Here is a 13,878-nt window from a genome sequence, read left to right as displayed (position 1 = left end):
TACATTAACTGTAGGTGTTAAAAGTAACAGTAGTAGGTAAACATTTTCAACAAAATAGTGATTCAGCTAACTGTTCTTACCACGTCCGGCTCTAGGTTTTTTGCTGCCCCAAGCTCCGAGAGCACAACTGCCCAAGCAAAAAAAAAATAAAATAAAATAAAAATTATGGCCGGAATGCCGCCCCTGGAATTGTGCCGCCCCAAGAACGTGCTTGATTTGCTGGTGCCTAGAGCCAGTCCTGGTTCTTAGTTGTCAGAAATGTGTGTGCCAAATATCTGCATATTTGTAGTCTTTGTTACAGAGTACACTCTGAGCATATTTCTTAACCAAAAGATTGGTCCCATACATAGTTTTGGATTCCTCTACCCTATATTTTGAAGAGATCACTTAACTCTCCTCCATTTAGCCATTTTCCTCTATACTCTCACATGAGGCAGTCTAAGGAAACCATTAACTGTACTCTTTATGATTGAGGGGCATTTTTAGCCTTGAGCTTGTAAGGTGGTGCTTTTTGTACCTATAGGTCTGAGAGCACTCTGTATGTCACAGGATTGAGCACGTAGAAAGCATATCAGCAAGCTCTCTCCCCATTTAGAGTAAATGAGTTAACTTCCAGACTGGAACAAATCTTAGATCCCAGCAATAATGACATGCAATGGAGACATTCCCAAAGTTTTAAAGAGTTTTTTTTATCTTGCAGAAGTTTTTCTATAAATTGAAGATTTTGTGGGTCATTTATAATGCCAGCCATAGAACTGTTACTGCAGCTCAGCAGCTTACATGATGGATTACTTAACTGCACTTGTCTCGCTGCTGCCCATGAGGCATCTTGCTTTGAGTAGAGGTTTTGTGTGTGATTTAGGATTTGGTTAGGTCAGTCTTGCTGGTATCCTCATAACACTGACAGCCCAGCTTTGGGTTTAATCACTGGATTGAAAGCCAGGGCTTCATTTAAGGATTTTTTTTCTAGTGCTAATAATTAGTAAGAAGTGGTGGGTGTTTAAATCTTCTGAAATTCCAGAACTTAAGAACAAATAGTGGGTGTAGACATTTTTAAATTACAATTTTTCATACGTTAAAATACAAAAAAAAAAAATTTCCCCAAATTAGACTGGGTTTTCAAAGACGTTTAAAGGAGCCAAGTGCCCAACTCCCACTGAATGAGAGTTGAAATTCAATGGGAGATGGAACACCTAGCTCCCTGGGATTCCTTTGGATAATCTTAACTTTTAAAATCCTAAACATTACAAATAGTTAAAAATTAATTTGACAAATCCACTGGAAAGTATAGGTAAGGGGCATTTGGATGTGTTGTATTGAAATACAAAAAAAAGAAACTTTGAGTGCTTGTTCATGTCCATTGCACGCTAGGTGTGTGCACGTCATGTGCAGAGATGCGGGAGATGTTTTTCCCTTAGTGGTATCCGTAGGACTTGGCCCTAGCACCCTCTGGAGCCCACACACGTGCTCTGGGATGAGGGGCGCTGCCGGCTCTGCACCCTCTTAATTCCTTCTTACCACCTGTGACGGTTACTTGGAACCACCTCCTTGTTCTCTTAGAAGGCTTTCTCAATGGTTTGGACTCTGTAGTCTATTGTATATAGTTTTTGCAGTTAATATATTTAGTTATCAATCAGTATTAGTCTATAGAGTGTAAATAGTGGTCCCAGTCATCGGGGGACATCGTCCCAGGGACTGGGGAGGCCCCCATCCCCAGGCTTCAAGCCGGGTACCTCCTGCGGCAAGCCCGTGCCAGTGAGCAACCCGCATTTGAGCAGTTTTAAGTCCATCAGGGAAGCTCATGTTAAGAAGAAAACTGGCAACTGTGCACGTGGCACGCGCACACCTAGCCTGGAATGGACATGAGCAACACATCTCGAAGAACAACCGTTATGAAAGGTTAGTGACTGTTTTTCGTCTTTTTCATAATTACAGCAGTGCAAATGCACATAGTTGGGTGTAAGGAAACAGGATGGTCTTGAGAAGAGACTTGTGTGGAAAACTAACATTTTTGTGTACGATTAATTTACCTCTGTACAAAATGGGGTAATACTTCTGGGAGGTTCTGTGGATTGATTCATTGGTATTTGTAAAGCACTTTAAAGCAGTTTCCATCTGTGGTTCTTGCAAAGCATTATACATCGTAGTAAATGTTCAAAAATTAATTATTTAGTTTAACTTTTCTATATTGCATGACTGAAAGGTAAATAGTTACTACAAACAAATTTTTTTAATACTTATTTTGTAAGGCGCTAATTATGCTTAGGTCTTAACGCTGTTTTTAATGTGCCCTTTGCCATAACCCACTAATTTTCAGTTCCAGGACCACAGTTAGTGATTCAAACAGTTAAAAGACTCTGATAATAAGATGTTTAGTGCCTTTTACCTCTACGCTGTCAGTTTGAATTTAGCCTACTTTACGTGTGACCGGAAGATACCAGCTCATGCCTGTTCCATGTCCTGAGTGAAATGAGTTACGCGTTATTCTCCTTCTCACTAGAAAAGTGTCAAAATCCAAAAATCGCCATTACAAATGGCATTAAATCGAAAACATCATGACAGGTCAGACTCCTTGGTCCAAGACTAACTTCTCGCTTCACTCCAGTCACAGTTGAGGCATATTGATGGTTCATTAGGGAAAACATTGCATTGCCTGATCTGTCACTGAAGGACTTCAGTTTTCAGAACTGTTAATCTGGTATCTAATTAAAGAAGAGTTTTTTAAATTCACACACAAATTAAAAAGTAAAAAATAGCATTAAAATTATGTTGTCTTGTAATACAAAGAAATAATTTGCTGTTTGTTCTGATTGGGCTGATTTACGTGAATGGTTTATCTAAGATTGCAGAATATAATTGCATTAGATAATTATTACCATTTTTTCTGACTTATTCTAGCCATAATAAATAAATGGTTTTGATATCATTTTGCAATTATCCGCTTCTATAGACAGTCAGTTTTTGCCTGTTGATTAATTTGTATTGGAACAAACAATATAAGGCTTAATTTTAAGTTTTAAAAGCTTGAAACTAAACTATTCACCTTGCAGGTTTGAGCTGAAATAAAAACAAAATAAAAGATCATAGGGTTATGTATCCCAAGTATCTGGAACATCTGTTAAAGTTTATAGGAGTTGTAGGTGCACCTCTCAGGAGCTGACCCAGAAATGGGTACTAAGTAAACTGGTGTAAAGATTGGATTTGTATGAAATATTGGGTTGCATAATTAATCCAGTCAGTGAAGAGATCCAGTTGCATCATATGTAATATATTCATTTGGCATACTTGATTTTTCAGTAGCCTTTACTGTTTCCTTCATAAGATGAAGAGCATAGATCTTTTAAAATGTAATGCCTGTAGTATCTGAACAGATTATAAAGTATTATATCTAAGTAGCGTGGAAAACAAATTAGATAACTTTGTATTCCCATTATAGCAGTATCCTTCACTATTAATGGAAAACTCTCTTGTTTCAGCATAATTTCATATCAGACGCTACCAAGAAATATGCCAAGTCACCGACCCCAAGTTGCACCCCGTTACCCAGAAGGCTATAGAACCTTACCAAGGAACAGCAAAACAAGGCCAGAGAGTGTTTGTAGTGTGACACCATCAGTTTATGACAGGACCATAGGACCAACAACAGCTGAAGAAAAACGGAGATCCATGCGGGATGACACAATGTGGCAACTCTATGAATGGCAACAACGTCAATTTTACAATAAGCAAACAACTCTTACTAGACATAGTACTTTAAGTAGTCCAAAAACCATGATCAATATTTCCGATCAGGTGATGCATTCCATTCCCACATCACCTTCCCATGGTTCCATAGCTGGTTACCAAGGATATTCCCCTCAACGGACATACAGATCAGAAGTGTCCTCACCGGTGCAAAGAGCAGATGTAACAATTGACCGCCGACATAGGACACATCATGCTAAGGTGAAATACTTTCCTTATACATAGTTAATAAGCCAACTTATTTCCAGTTTTCTTCTTTAAATAGAAAGTGTTTTTACCTGGAACCAGACTTTCCATGTTACTTTGGAAAGTTCTGCTATTGTGCATCTATCATAATGTAGGCATAGTTACATGCCACTGTTTTTATGAAAAAATAATTATGATGTTAAATGTTTGTTTAAAAGAAAAAAAATTACTTTACAAAGTCAGGTGTAGCCTATGTAAGTGATGGGAGAAGTTATTTTCGTTTAGAGGATGGAGATGTGTTCTCTTAATGGCACTAAATTTAACATCATATAACATATTCTGCATTGCTGTGAGAGACAGAAAGCAAGTCAATATTCCCATTAGTCTCCAGAGTATCTTAAGGGAGTGCAAACAGGTTTCTGTAGAAAAAGGGCATTTGGAATTTCTGGGATTCTAATCAAGGTTCAATCTGATTTTTGGAAATGATAGTAATCTTTCTCAGCTTTCTCTTCAGAGCACTCACGGTCCTTGCCTATTTATTTTTCTGACCTTCAGCCACAAGTTAGACTAACTTTCTAGTTACTGTTAATTTATCCAGTGAGATCACTAAGGAATGGCAGAACCACATGTATATGACCTCAGGGACCCTCCGTATGTCTGTTAGCCCTTTCCTGTTCAGGGTAGAGGGAATAAGCTAGAATCCTAAAACTAGATCCCCAGCATGCCTTGGTAGACTCACTAAATTATGCTATGCACATTGTTACTGCAGTTGAGAGCTCCTTTTAAAAAAATCATGCTGTTATAAGTAGGATGTAAAACTAACAATTTTCCTGCCCTACACTATGGTAAAGTGCTCAAGGATTACATTGAAGCTGTTCCTTGAACTCTAACCCAGGATTCTTTATGAAATGTTGCGGTTTACTGCAATATTGAAGCATGGAAAGGCTTTAAAAAACTTTAAAGATCTTCAGATTGCTTTGTGTGTTTTCCCCTTTGGGACTGAAATACCTCCAACCAACAAAAGAGCAGTTTCTTTCTGTTTTGAAGTCCATTGCCCATTACTGCTTTAGAAATTTAACTCAACGTTTTATGTAGCCCTGAAAAAGAGCATCATAGTCAAGTGCACACAGGACATATATTTCTTATATAACAGTGTCTAAAATGAGTTTTCAGTTTACATGTATAATACATTTTACTAGTATTATACATTCAGTTCTTTTTAGCCAAGTTAATCTAGAAAGTGCCATTCATTGTCATCTACTGATTTTAAGTTTTCAGGTTATTTATTTTGTACTTTTTAACATTAAGCTAAGTTTATTCATAAAACCTTTAACACATTGCTAATTCCTTTTTAAAAAATGTACCGGTTAGGGGACTGAATGGTTTAGGATTGATAATGCTGAAATACTATATTGAATCCATGTCAGCCCCATAGAGATCAAAAGCTATTTGAACAAAAACCTTGAAATATTTCATGATGTAGATCAAATAATTCAGTGATCTGTCTAGTTCTCAACAAAAAGTGTTTGTTTAAAAAATACCACAATGCTTGGTCCCAGCTTATTCTTGCTGGAAGTCTAAGTGGAAGGGCCAAGAACTGAAAGAGCCATGAAGGCTGAAGTACCTTCTCAACTTTAGAAGCGATCCTTCCAGGGCATGGATTCAGGCACGCCAGAGGATTTGAGTTGCTCTTGAATATATTTTGTAGACCAACAGAGGACTTCATTATCTAATGCTGTCATTCTGGGTATGTCTTTACTGCAATTAGACACCTGCGGCTGGCGGGGCTGTTTCATTGCAGCGTAGGATTCTGGGCTCGGGCCGAAGCCCAGGCTCTAAGATCCTGTGAGATGTCGGAGTGTCTTTGAGCTTGGGCTGCAGCCTGAGCCCAAATGTCTACACTGAAGTGAAAAAGCCCAACAACCTGAGCCCTGCAAGCCCAAATCAGCTGGCACAGGCCAGCCATGGGTTTTTATTTGCGGTGTAGACATACCCTCTGGCACGTTTCATAAGAATGAAATTGACTTGAAAAATTATATTAAATTCCTATGTAACCCTCAATACAAAAGACTTCGGCAGACAACCATGGATTATAATATGCAGTCTTGTTTTTCCATAGCATGTCTTTATGCCTGACAGAAGGTCGATGCCAGCAGGTCTGACTTTACAGCCTGTTACTCCCCAGAGCCTCCAAGGCAAAACGGTGAGTGGCACTTTTATTTAGTACATCATTTTTTATTTAAGAACAATCCATAAAATAAAATATGCGACACTGCAACATTTCTGTTTGTAGAGCTTGTATTAAATGCAGTCTTCAATTACCAAAGATTTCCAAACCAAGTTGATTCTGTTTGATAACATTGAGGATTTGCAAGAACAGGAGTTTTAGTTAAAATTTTCTGCCAACAAATATGATTAGCTTTCTGGAAAGAACTTTCATTTACACATTGAGTATCTTATTTTGGAAACATCTAGGACAGTGTCAAGTTTTCTATTTTAGGATTTTTCCAACATGCATTTGACAAAGAAGTTGCCTCTTCTGAATTTTTAAGAATGGTACAGTATATATGTGTTCAGTAAAATAATGTGCTCTTGTTCGCCTGTATAGAGCATTTGTCTTTGTAACAGAATTAAGACTTCTCTTTCATTAGATATTTTCCATTAATGGTGATGGGTCAGTGTAGTATTGTCAACTCCAAGAGCCTAAAACTCATAAGATTTGTAAAGTATGTTTGAACTCCCCTTCCCTATCCCCAAAGTTTGAAAATTACAGGTTGAAATTTGTACCTTAAATCCATATGTAATGTCCCCATGTATAGTGCAGGTCCCATTTCCCATTTGCACTTGTTCTCTGACTCCATTATTGCCCTCCTACTGCCCAGAGCCCTCCCTGCTTCTTGCAGCCCTCCACACCAACCCCAGCAGACTGCTGGAACTGCTTCTTTCTTTCCTTGGACTCTGATCACCAATAACTTCCTCGTCTTACACTGTGGTGCTGGGGTGAGGCTGCTGAGCTGGGTGGGAAGCAAAGGGTTGTTCTTTCTGCACTTGTTCCAGGGCTTTGCCTGTTACGGGCAACCAACGGGTACTGTAGGCAGCAGCCACGGGCAGCCAAAGGGAAAAACTGTAGGTGGCTCTGGAAAAATACCTGAGCTGCCTGTATTATCACAAGAGCCCCCAGAATCTGTCTGATTTACAGCACTCACAGTAATGTCACAAGGATTGGCAACGCTATAGCTGATATTGGGAGTTGGAGCAATCTATTATGCATTGTGCTGCTCTAGGATAAGACAAGTATGCACAAACCAAGGATTTTAATTAGTATACCATAAAAATAATTTATTTACTTTTTAATTTGGAAATTAAGTTATGTTCATACAAGACTTTTCACAGGAAATGTTTTCATCCCTGAAAATATCAATTTCTTATGTATTTACTCTACAGAGATGTTACTGCTTTCAGTTTATTTCTGTGAATGTGGTCATGCAGAGAAATTAGTTCTGTTTAAAATTTAATTTTTTACGTGAAAATTTCATTGGGAACACATCTTAAAATATATTGTAGTGACCTAAATCCTCCTTATATATTTTCTGGAAATATATAAGGAGGTACTGTTGGTACTGAAATGAACAGTTAGAAAGTGCAAGATTAACCATTATGGAACTTGATTCTTATATTGTGTTTTCCAGTGAAAGCTAGATAGGATTGACGACTGAAGTTATACTAAAATTATTTGCTCCCTCTAGTGGACTTCTGCAGTATATGCCCACAGTTGTACTGATGTGTGTTTTGATCACGAAACACACACATGAGCTTGTTCTCTGACTCTTGTTCTGTGTTTCAGGAAATGGATAGTAATTTTCAATAATATAACCTCATTCTACATTTTCTATATTTTTCCTCCCCACTTCTTGATTTGGAAATTTTATGAAAACAGAGTAAAAGTTAATCTACTGTATTCCTGTGTGGTTTTTTTCCTACTTGAATTCAATAACTGTGACAACAAAGTCAATTGCTGTGTAAATAATTGACCTCTCATTATAAGACTTACTTTAGGTGGGGAGTAAGCAACAGGAGCAGGTGAGCTGTTTACAAAACAAAGGTCTGTGGCTTTTTTGCCAGTGTTGCTAATAAGAAAAGAGAGGATCCTCAGAAAATTGCACAGGGAGAGATGTTCCTAAAAATAAGGCTGTTTGAAATTATGCACATAGTAGTTGCACAAGACTATTCTTTCCAAATAATCACTATTTTTAAATGTTTAGTGAGAGCCTAACCTATAAATTGCTGGTGGCTGTAAAGGTATAGTGTCAAGGTATATTTATAGATTAGTAATTTTGTGTTAAATCCTTGAGGAATGGAGAGGGACAAATTCTCTTTCATGCTTCTGACACTTTCTTCTATACCATATGCTTGTTTTGTTGGTCTTTGGTTAGTCTCATTATTTAGTAAAACAAAAGGGCTTTGAAATGTGTCCTAGGGGGGGGAAAAAAAAACACATGCAGAGGATTACCAAGGACTTTTAAAACAGATAAAAGAGAAAGTAGGTCACATTCTGAGCCTACCAACCTTGACAATGTTTCTTTTAAAACAGTTTGATTCAGTAAAGGGTGTAAACTTCAATATTTCCTCCCCACTCCTTTTGCTATTGTATAGACAATATTTTCCTGGGGGTTGGAATATCTGGCTAGTGGGTCTTGCCCACATGCTCAGGTTCTAGTTGTTCGCCATATTTGGGGTTGGGAAGGAATTTTCCCCCGTGTCAAATTAGCAGAGACCAGGGGGGTTTTTTGCCTTCCTCTGCAGCATGGGACATGGGTCACTGGTCACTTGCAGGTTTAAACTAGTGTAAATGGTGGATTCACTGTAACTTAATGTCTTTAAAACATGATTGAGAACTTCAATAACTCAGCCAGAGGTTAGGGGTCTATAACAGGAGTGAGTGGGTGAGGTCCTATGGTCTGCAAAATGCAGGAGGTCAGACTAGATAATGATGCCTGGTCCCTTCTGACCTTGGATTCTATCTTCTTCCTCTCTTATATTGATATGGATGACACTTGTAGCCTCCACTGTTGTAGTAACCACATGGATTTTTTTTTTCTCCTGCAAGCTCCTAACCTTTATGCCCCTTGTACACAAAATTCCAATTTCTACCATTTGAGGTTCAAGTGCTTTGAATTCTATGTTGACCTTTTGTTCTACGTTCTAGGGAAGCTGTTTGGGGAAAATATTATATAAGTTCTAGGATTTATATATAAGTTAAAGGAATTTAACACGTGTTTGGCATATTAACAGTTAACTGTGAGAAGATGCCTTTAGTTTAATTAAGTGTTGTTCAGGACACCAGTTAACCTATTCTCCACTCTTTGGCTTCTCACACTGCACTCCTTCAGCCAGAGGAGCTCACGCTGCTGCTAATAAAGCTGAGACGGCAGCAAGCTGAACTGAGTAGTATCCGGGAACACACACTAGCACAGCTCATGCAACTAAAACTTGAGGCCAACAGCCCAAAGGTCAGCTATGAAGTAATGTGTGCTATGTACCATCCTCACTAGCTCTGAGCCATTCATTAATCAAAGTTTGCGTTATGCCATTAGTGCAAAGGTCTCTGGTTAGCCATGGATGTAAATTAGAATACCATTGTTGCCTTGCATATGTGATATTCAGCTATTAACCCTTTGAGTTCTTAATGCAAAGCTTGAGAGTACATTACTGAATCAAAATAGGGGTAGGAACACTTCCAAATGTATTGTTTCCACAAAACTGGAAGCAAAATTACAGGCTCTGTACATTGATCAGGTGAAATATACTAAAATAAGTAATAGTTGCCATAAACAAATGTATTATGGTAGATGATAAAGTGAATTTATCTTGATTATTTGCCTCATCTCAGGTGTGATTTGTTTTCTATAATTTGTTCAAAACTAGGACATTCATTAAAGCTTATAAACTTATCAAAGGGTTTATAGTTGCTATGTAGTCATGTATAGAAAATCCACATGCACGTACTGGTTTTCTGTGTGTATTAAGAAAATTTTTACTAAATTCACATGAATAAAGAAAGGAAATTACAAGTTAATACCTCATCAAACAAAGGTATACCTTTTTTGGTATCTTCCTGCTTCCTTGTCTAATTTAATATGCTAAGCTTTTTAAAAATTTACTGTAGTAGTTCATAGTGAGATTTGTAGGAAATTTTAATTATCCATTTTCTCTTGAGTTCAAAGCAGTTTGTATACAAATGTAACGTTTGTTTTTAATTAAATTGAAAGATCACTGGCTACTTTAACTCTTTCCAAACTGACTTTTTTATATGTTCTGCACCTTCTGTCCCTTTCCTTTATCTTCTTGACTGCTGCCTGCTAGAATGAGATTCTTTCACATCACCTTCAAAGGAATGCCATATATTTGAATCATCAGGTGGGATTAGCAGCTTTTTCTTTGTTCGTCTCAGTGTGTGTTCGTGCTATTGCCAAATTTAAAGATGCTAGATATTTAAAGATGTTTTCTATGAACTGAAGTTGGGTATTTTATATATTACCTTATTTACATATCACAAAAAATCTTAAATGTTATTGAAAATTGGATATAATGAAATAATAAGAACCTGAGCATTAAATTTAAACCAGAATGTAGTTTTAATTCTCAGGTTCCAGTTTATTCCTGCTGTTCTTTGCTTCCTGTAATGTAACTAACTAAAATTTCCTCAACTTTTTATCATAACCAAACTCATCAGAAATTTCCAAACTGATAAGTGTGACAAGCATGCTATTTCATAGAGAACAGCTATTTCTGATAATTTTAGTGTGTTCAGAACAAAGAAAACTGAGATGTTTCTTCAAGATATAAATTTAAAGAGGGACATCACATTGGATCAAACTTGAAAGTACATTTTAAACATAAGGCAACTTACCTAATTTTGTTTTTTGCTAAGTTGTTTGCTCATGAGTTATGTATGAATAAGATGTTACTCCTTCATAACTCAGTTTTTTCTTCTGCTGGATTTCAGAGTGAGAGCATAATGCTGCATTTGACAACAAAATCTGTTGATAAACAATCGGGCTTTTTGTCTTCAAGACAGGATCAAATGAAATGTGCAAATGGGTTCTGCAAGAGAGCTTTTTAAACAGAATGATGAGAACTTTGACAGAAATAGCAGAGAAAATCATAACAAGTACTTGAAAGGAAATATAGGCAAATAGATGTTTAACTATTGTTTTCTTACGTGAAAATCTCAAAACTGATTTTCAAACACTGCATGCTGCATTTTGCATCTTAAACATTACCCTTAATGCAAACAATTTCCTGATTGTTTTTGCACCTGGACATCCTATGCATTGCTGCAGTAGTCAGGACTTCATTGAATTGTGTTTAAAAAAACAACCAGCACCACCACCTTCTGGCTTGATTTTTCCATCACCTTGCACCTTGGGTGATCACTTATGAATGCAAATTGAGTGCAAGGTTGCATTCAAGATGAAATGCTACCATTCTGATTTGGTCATGATTTACACTCATCTTGCACTCAGTTTGCATTGATGTATGTTGGTAAATGACTACCCAAGGAGTAAGGCAGTGGACAATCAGAACCTCTGTTGTTAGTTGTGTTAGACCAAAGTACATTTCATCCAGCTCACATTTCCAGCTTTGATTTTGTTATTGCTTATACAAGACGTTAAACTACTACTTACGTTCCATTTTTTAATATTATTGGTTGGTTACAGGGTTTGTTCAGTGATCTGTCAGTGTGATATTCTGATTTAAATAAAGGAAATGGTATTTACTGTTTGAGGATAGTAAAGCAGTTCTTTACTTGCATAGTACGTCAGGTAAATACTGATTATTAGAATTCCAGAACAAATGTAATTATATCTTATAAAGCTGAGGATTACAGAAATACTTACTTCCACATTTGTTGAGTTTCTTATAAATTCATTTAATGCTGGCATTTAAAAAAATAAACCAAGTCTCTGCAGTAGATCAAGGAAGTGGCTAAACTTCACATACAGTAAGAAAGAGGCAGTTAGTATAAAATGGGATTCCCAGTCATAAAACCATAGGGCATAGGGTTGGAATAAATGTTCTGGGTCATCTGTGCCATTCTTGTCCCCTCTCCCTTTGCACTAGAACAGGATTGTGCCATATACTAAATAAATTCCGTAAGAGATTGTAATCTTCTTGAATACCTCTGGAGCTGGTGTTTCAACTATTCCCTTAGCAAATTAGTCCATTATCAAATTGACCTTATTTTTAGGAGAAAAAAATCCTACTGCATAGCCTAAATTTTTCCTAGTCTCATTTCAGGCCAATGCGTCGTCTTTACAGCATCTTTAATCACCTTGAATAATCCTTTACCCTCTTGGGTTGCTGCATTTCAACTTTATATATAAATTACACATTTCCTTTTTTGACTAGTCTGTAATTTCTGTATATAAAATTCCCTAAACCTCTCTTCATGGTTCGTGTAGCTGCACTCCAGTCCTTTTATCTTGGTCACCCACCTTTTGGATTGTGAGGAGCTCAGAACTGTACATATTACCTACTGCCTCCTAACCAAGGCTGGATTGCAGAACTCCACTCTTCTCAGTACTATGTGCAAAACCTTATGTATAAAGTAACCTATGGTGATTGCTGAGCTCTCACAATGAAATATTGCCTGTGATTGTGATTAATTTCACAAAAGCCCAAGAAATCATAGGAACTTTTTTTTTTTAACTAGAGGGCAGTTCTTTATACTGCTGTTTTCCTTGGAGATACTTATGATTTGTTACATTATAGTTTTGGATTTTTATTTGCTGTAGTTTTGGGTACATAAGAACAGTGCAGCACTAAATTGTCTCTAGATAATAGATTTCCTTGAAGTCTCATGGCCAGAGTTCAGATCACCAATCAAACACCACGTCTTTTAAGAGGGGTTGAACCACTCTTGTGGCTGCGGTATTCAGGAAACATCAGAGGAGCCAGACATGTTTGCTGTCTTTTTTGCAAGTGCCCATTTGGGACATCAACAGTGATCATAGGATCATATTTGCTTGCCCAGTGGATGCTCTTTTACGAGAGAAGCAGTATAAATGTAATCATTTTATTATATGAATCCAAAGGATTAGTTATCTAAGTGTACTACTAAATCCATTTCCAGTGGCCTCTTTATTGCCCTTTTTTTCCTGACCATACTCACACTGAGTAGTAATAGTAACCACAAATGGAAACATCAAAATTTCAAATAAAGACTGTGTCCACAACACTTAAATGTTTTATTACACCTATAAATGGATGTTTTGTTAGAACCTGCACCCATTATCAGAGGGCAATTCCATAAACAGGTCTTAGAACTTAATTGTAATTTTGTTATTGATGATGAAAATCTCCTATAATTACCAGCTATACTTTCCAGTGAGATTGAGCTATGTATTTTAGGGTTTGGTGCTGGGTCTCATCACCAGAGTGTATGAGCACCTCCCACATTAATTAGATTGGCATAGTGACATACCTGTTGGACTGCATGAAGTCTTCTGTCTTCTTCCTTCTCTGATGATAGGAATTTCTCCACTGAGAGTTTTCTTGGATGTTCAGCAGATTTTAGTTAGGTTTATAATGTTGCTCTGTAGTCTTTAATGTTATGGCATCGGAGTATAATATACTCACAAATTTTAAATGCTAACTATTAAATGGATTCAGCTGCTTTAATGTGTCTCTCATTTAGGTAGAAATTGTTCATTGTTTCTCACTCTGAGAAACTTTCATATACCACACCGAGTATAAAAAAAGCATAGCAAAGAAAGTCATCAGTTTTTGGGGATGGGTTAGTGAATTACAGGAAACAGCAGGGGTATCTAAGATAGGATTCTTGAATTCTATTCAGAGTTCTGCTGCTGACTTGCTTTGTGGCATCAGGCATTTCATTAAACCATTTTGTACTTTAGCTGGCTTATGTGTAATACTTTTGTGACT

General features: G+C 37.1%; 1 protein-coding gene across 30 annotated transcripts in view; it reads left to right on the top strand.

Annotated features, from left to right (window-relative positions):
- Positions 1–13,878, top strand: part of PLEKHA5 (pleckstrin homology domain containing A5) — a 261,450-nt gene that overhangs the window by 187,343 nt on the left and 60,229 nt on the right. For 14 of the 30 annotated variants that reach the window (XR_005227918.2, XM_037916080.2, XM_037916069.2 and 11 more), the window contains 4 exons: positions 3,477–3,945; positions 6,050–6,133; positions 9,321–9,440; positions 10,294–10,347. Coding sequence is in view for 26 of the 30 variants with exons in the window: in XM_037916080.2 (XP_037772008.1) it covers positions 3,477–3,945; positions 6,050–6,133; positions 9,321–9,440; positions 10,294–10,347 (727 nt within the window). In the remaining 4 variants the exon portion in view is untranslated. Of the gene's footprint in view, positions 1–14; positions 2,036–3,476; positions 3,946–6,049; positions 6,134–8,144; positions 8,187–9,320; positions 9,441–10,293; positions 10,348–13,878 lie in introns of those variants that run through there. The other 16 variants (XR_005227919.2, XM_037916034.2, XM_037916084.2 and 13 more) reach the window with 4 other exon arrangements.

The sequence above is a fragment of the Chelonia mydas genome, chromosome 1 (genome assembly GCF_015237465.2).
Source record: "Chelonia mydas isolate rCheMyd1 chromosome 1, rCheMyd1.pri.v2, whole genome shotgun sequence".
Lineage (NCBI taxonomy): Eukaryota > Metazoa > Chordata > Testudines > Cheloniidae > Chelonia > Chelonia mydas.
This window is presented reverse-complemented; position numbering and strand designations above follow the sequence as displayed.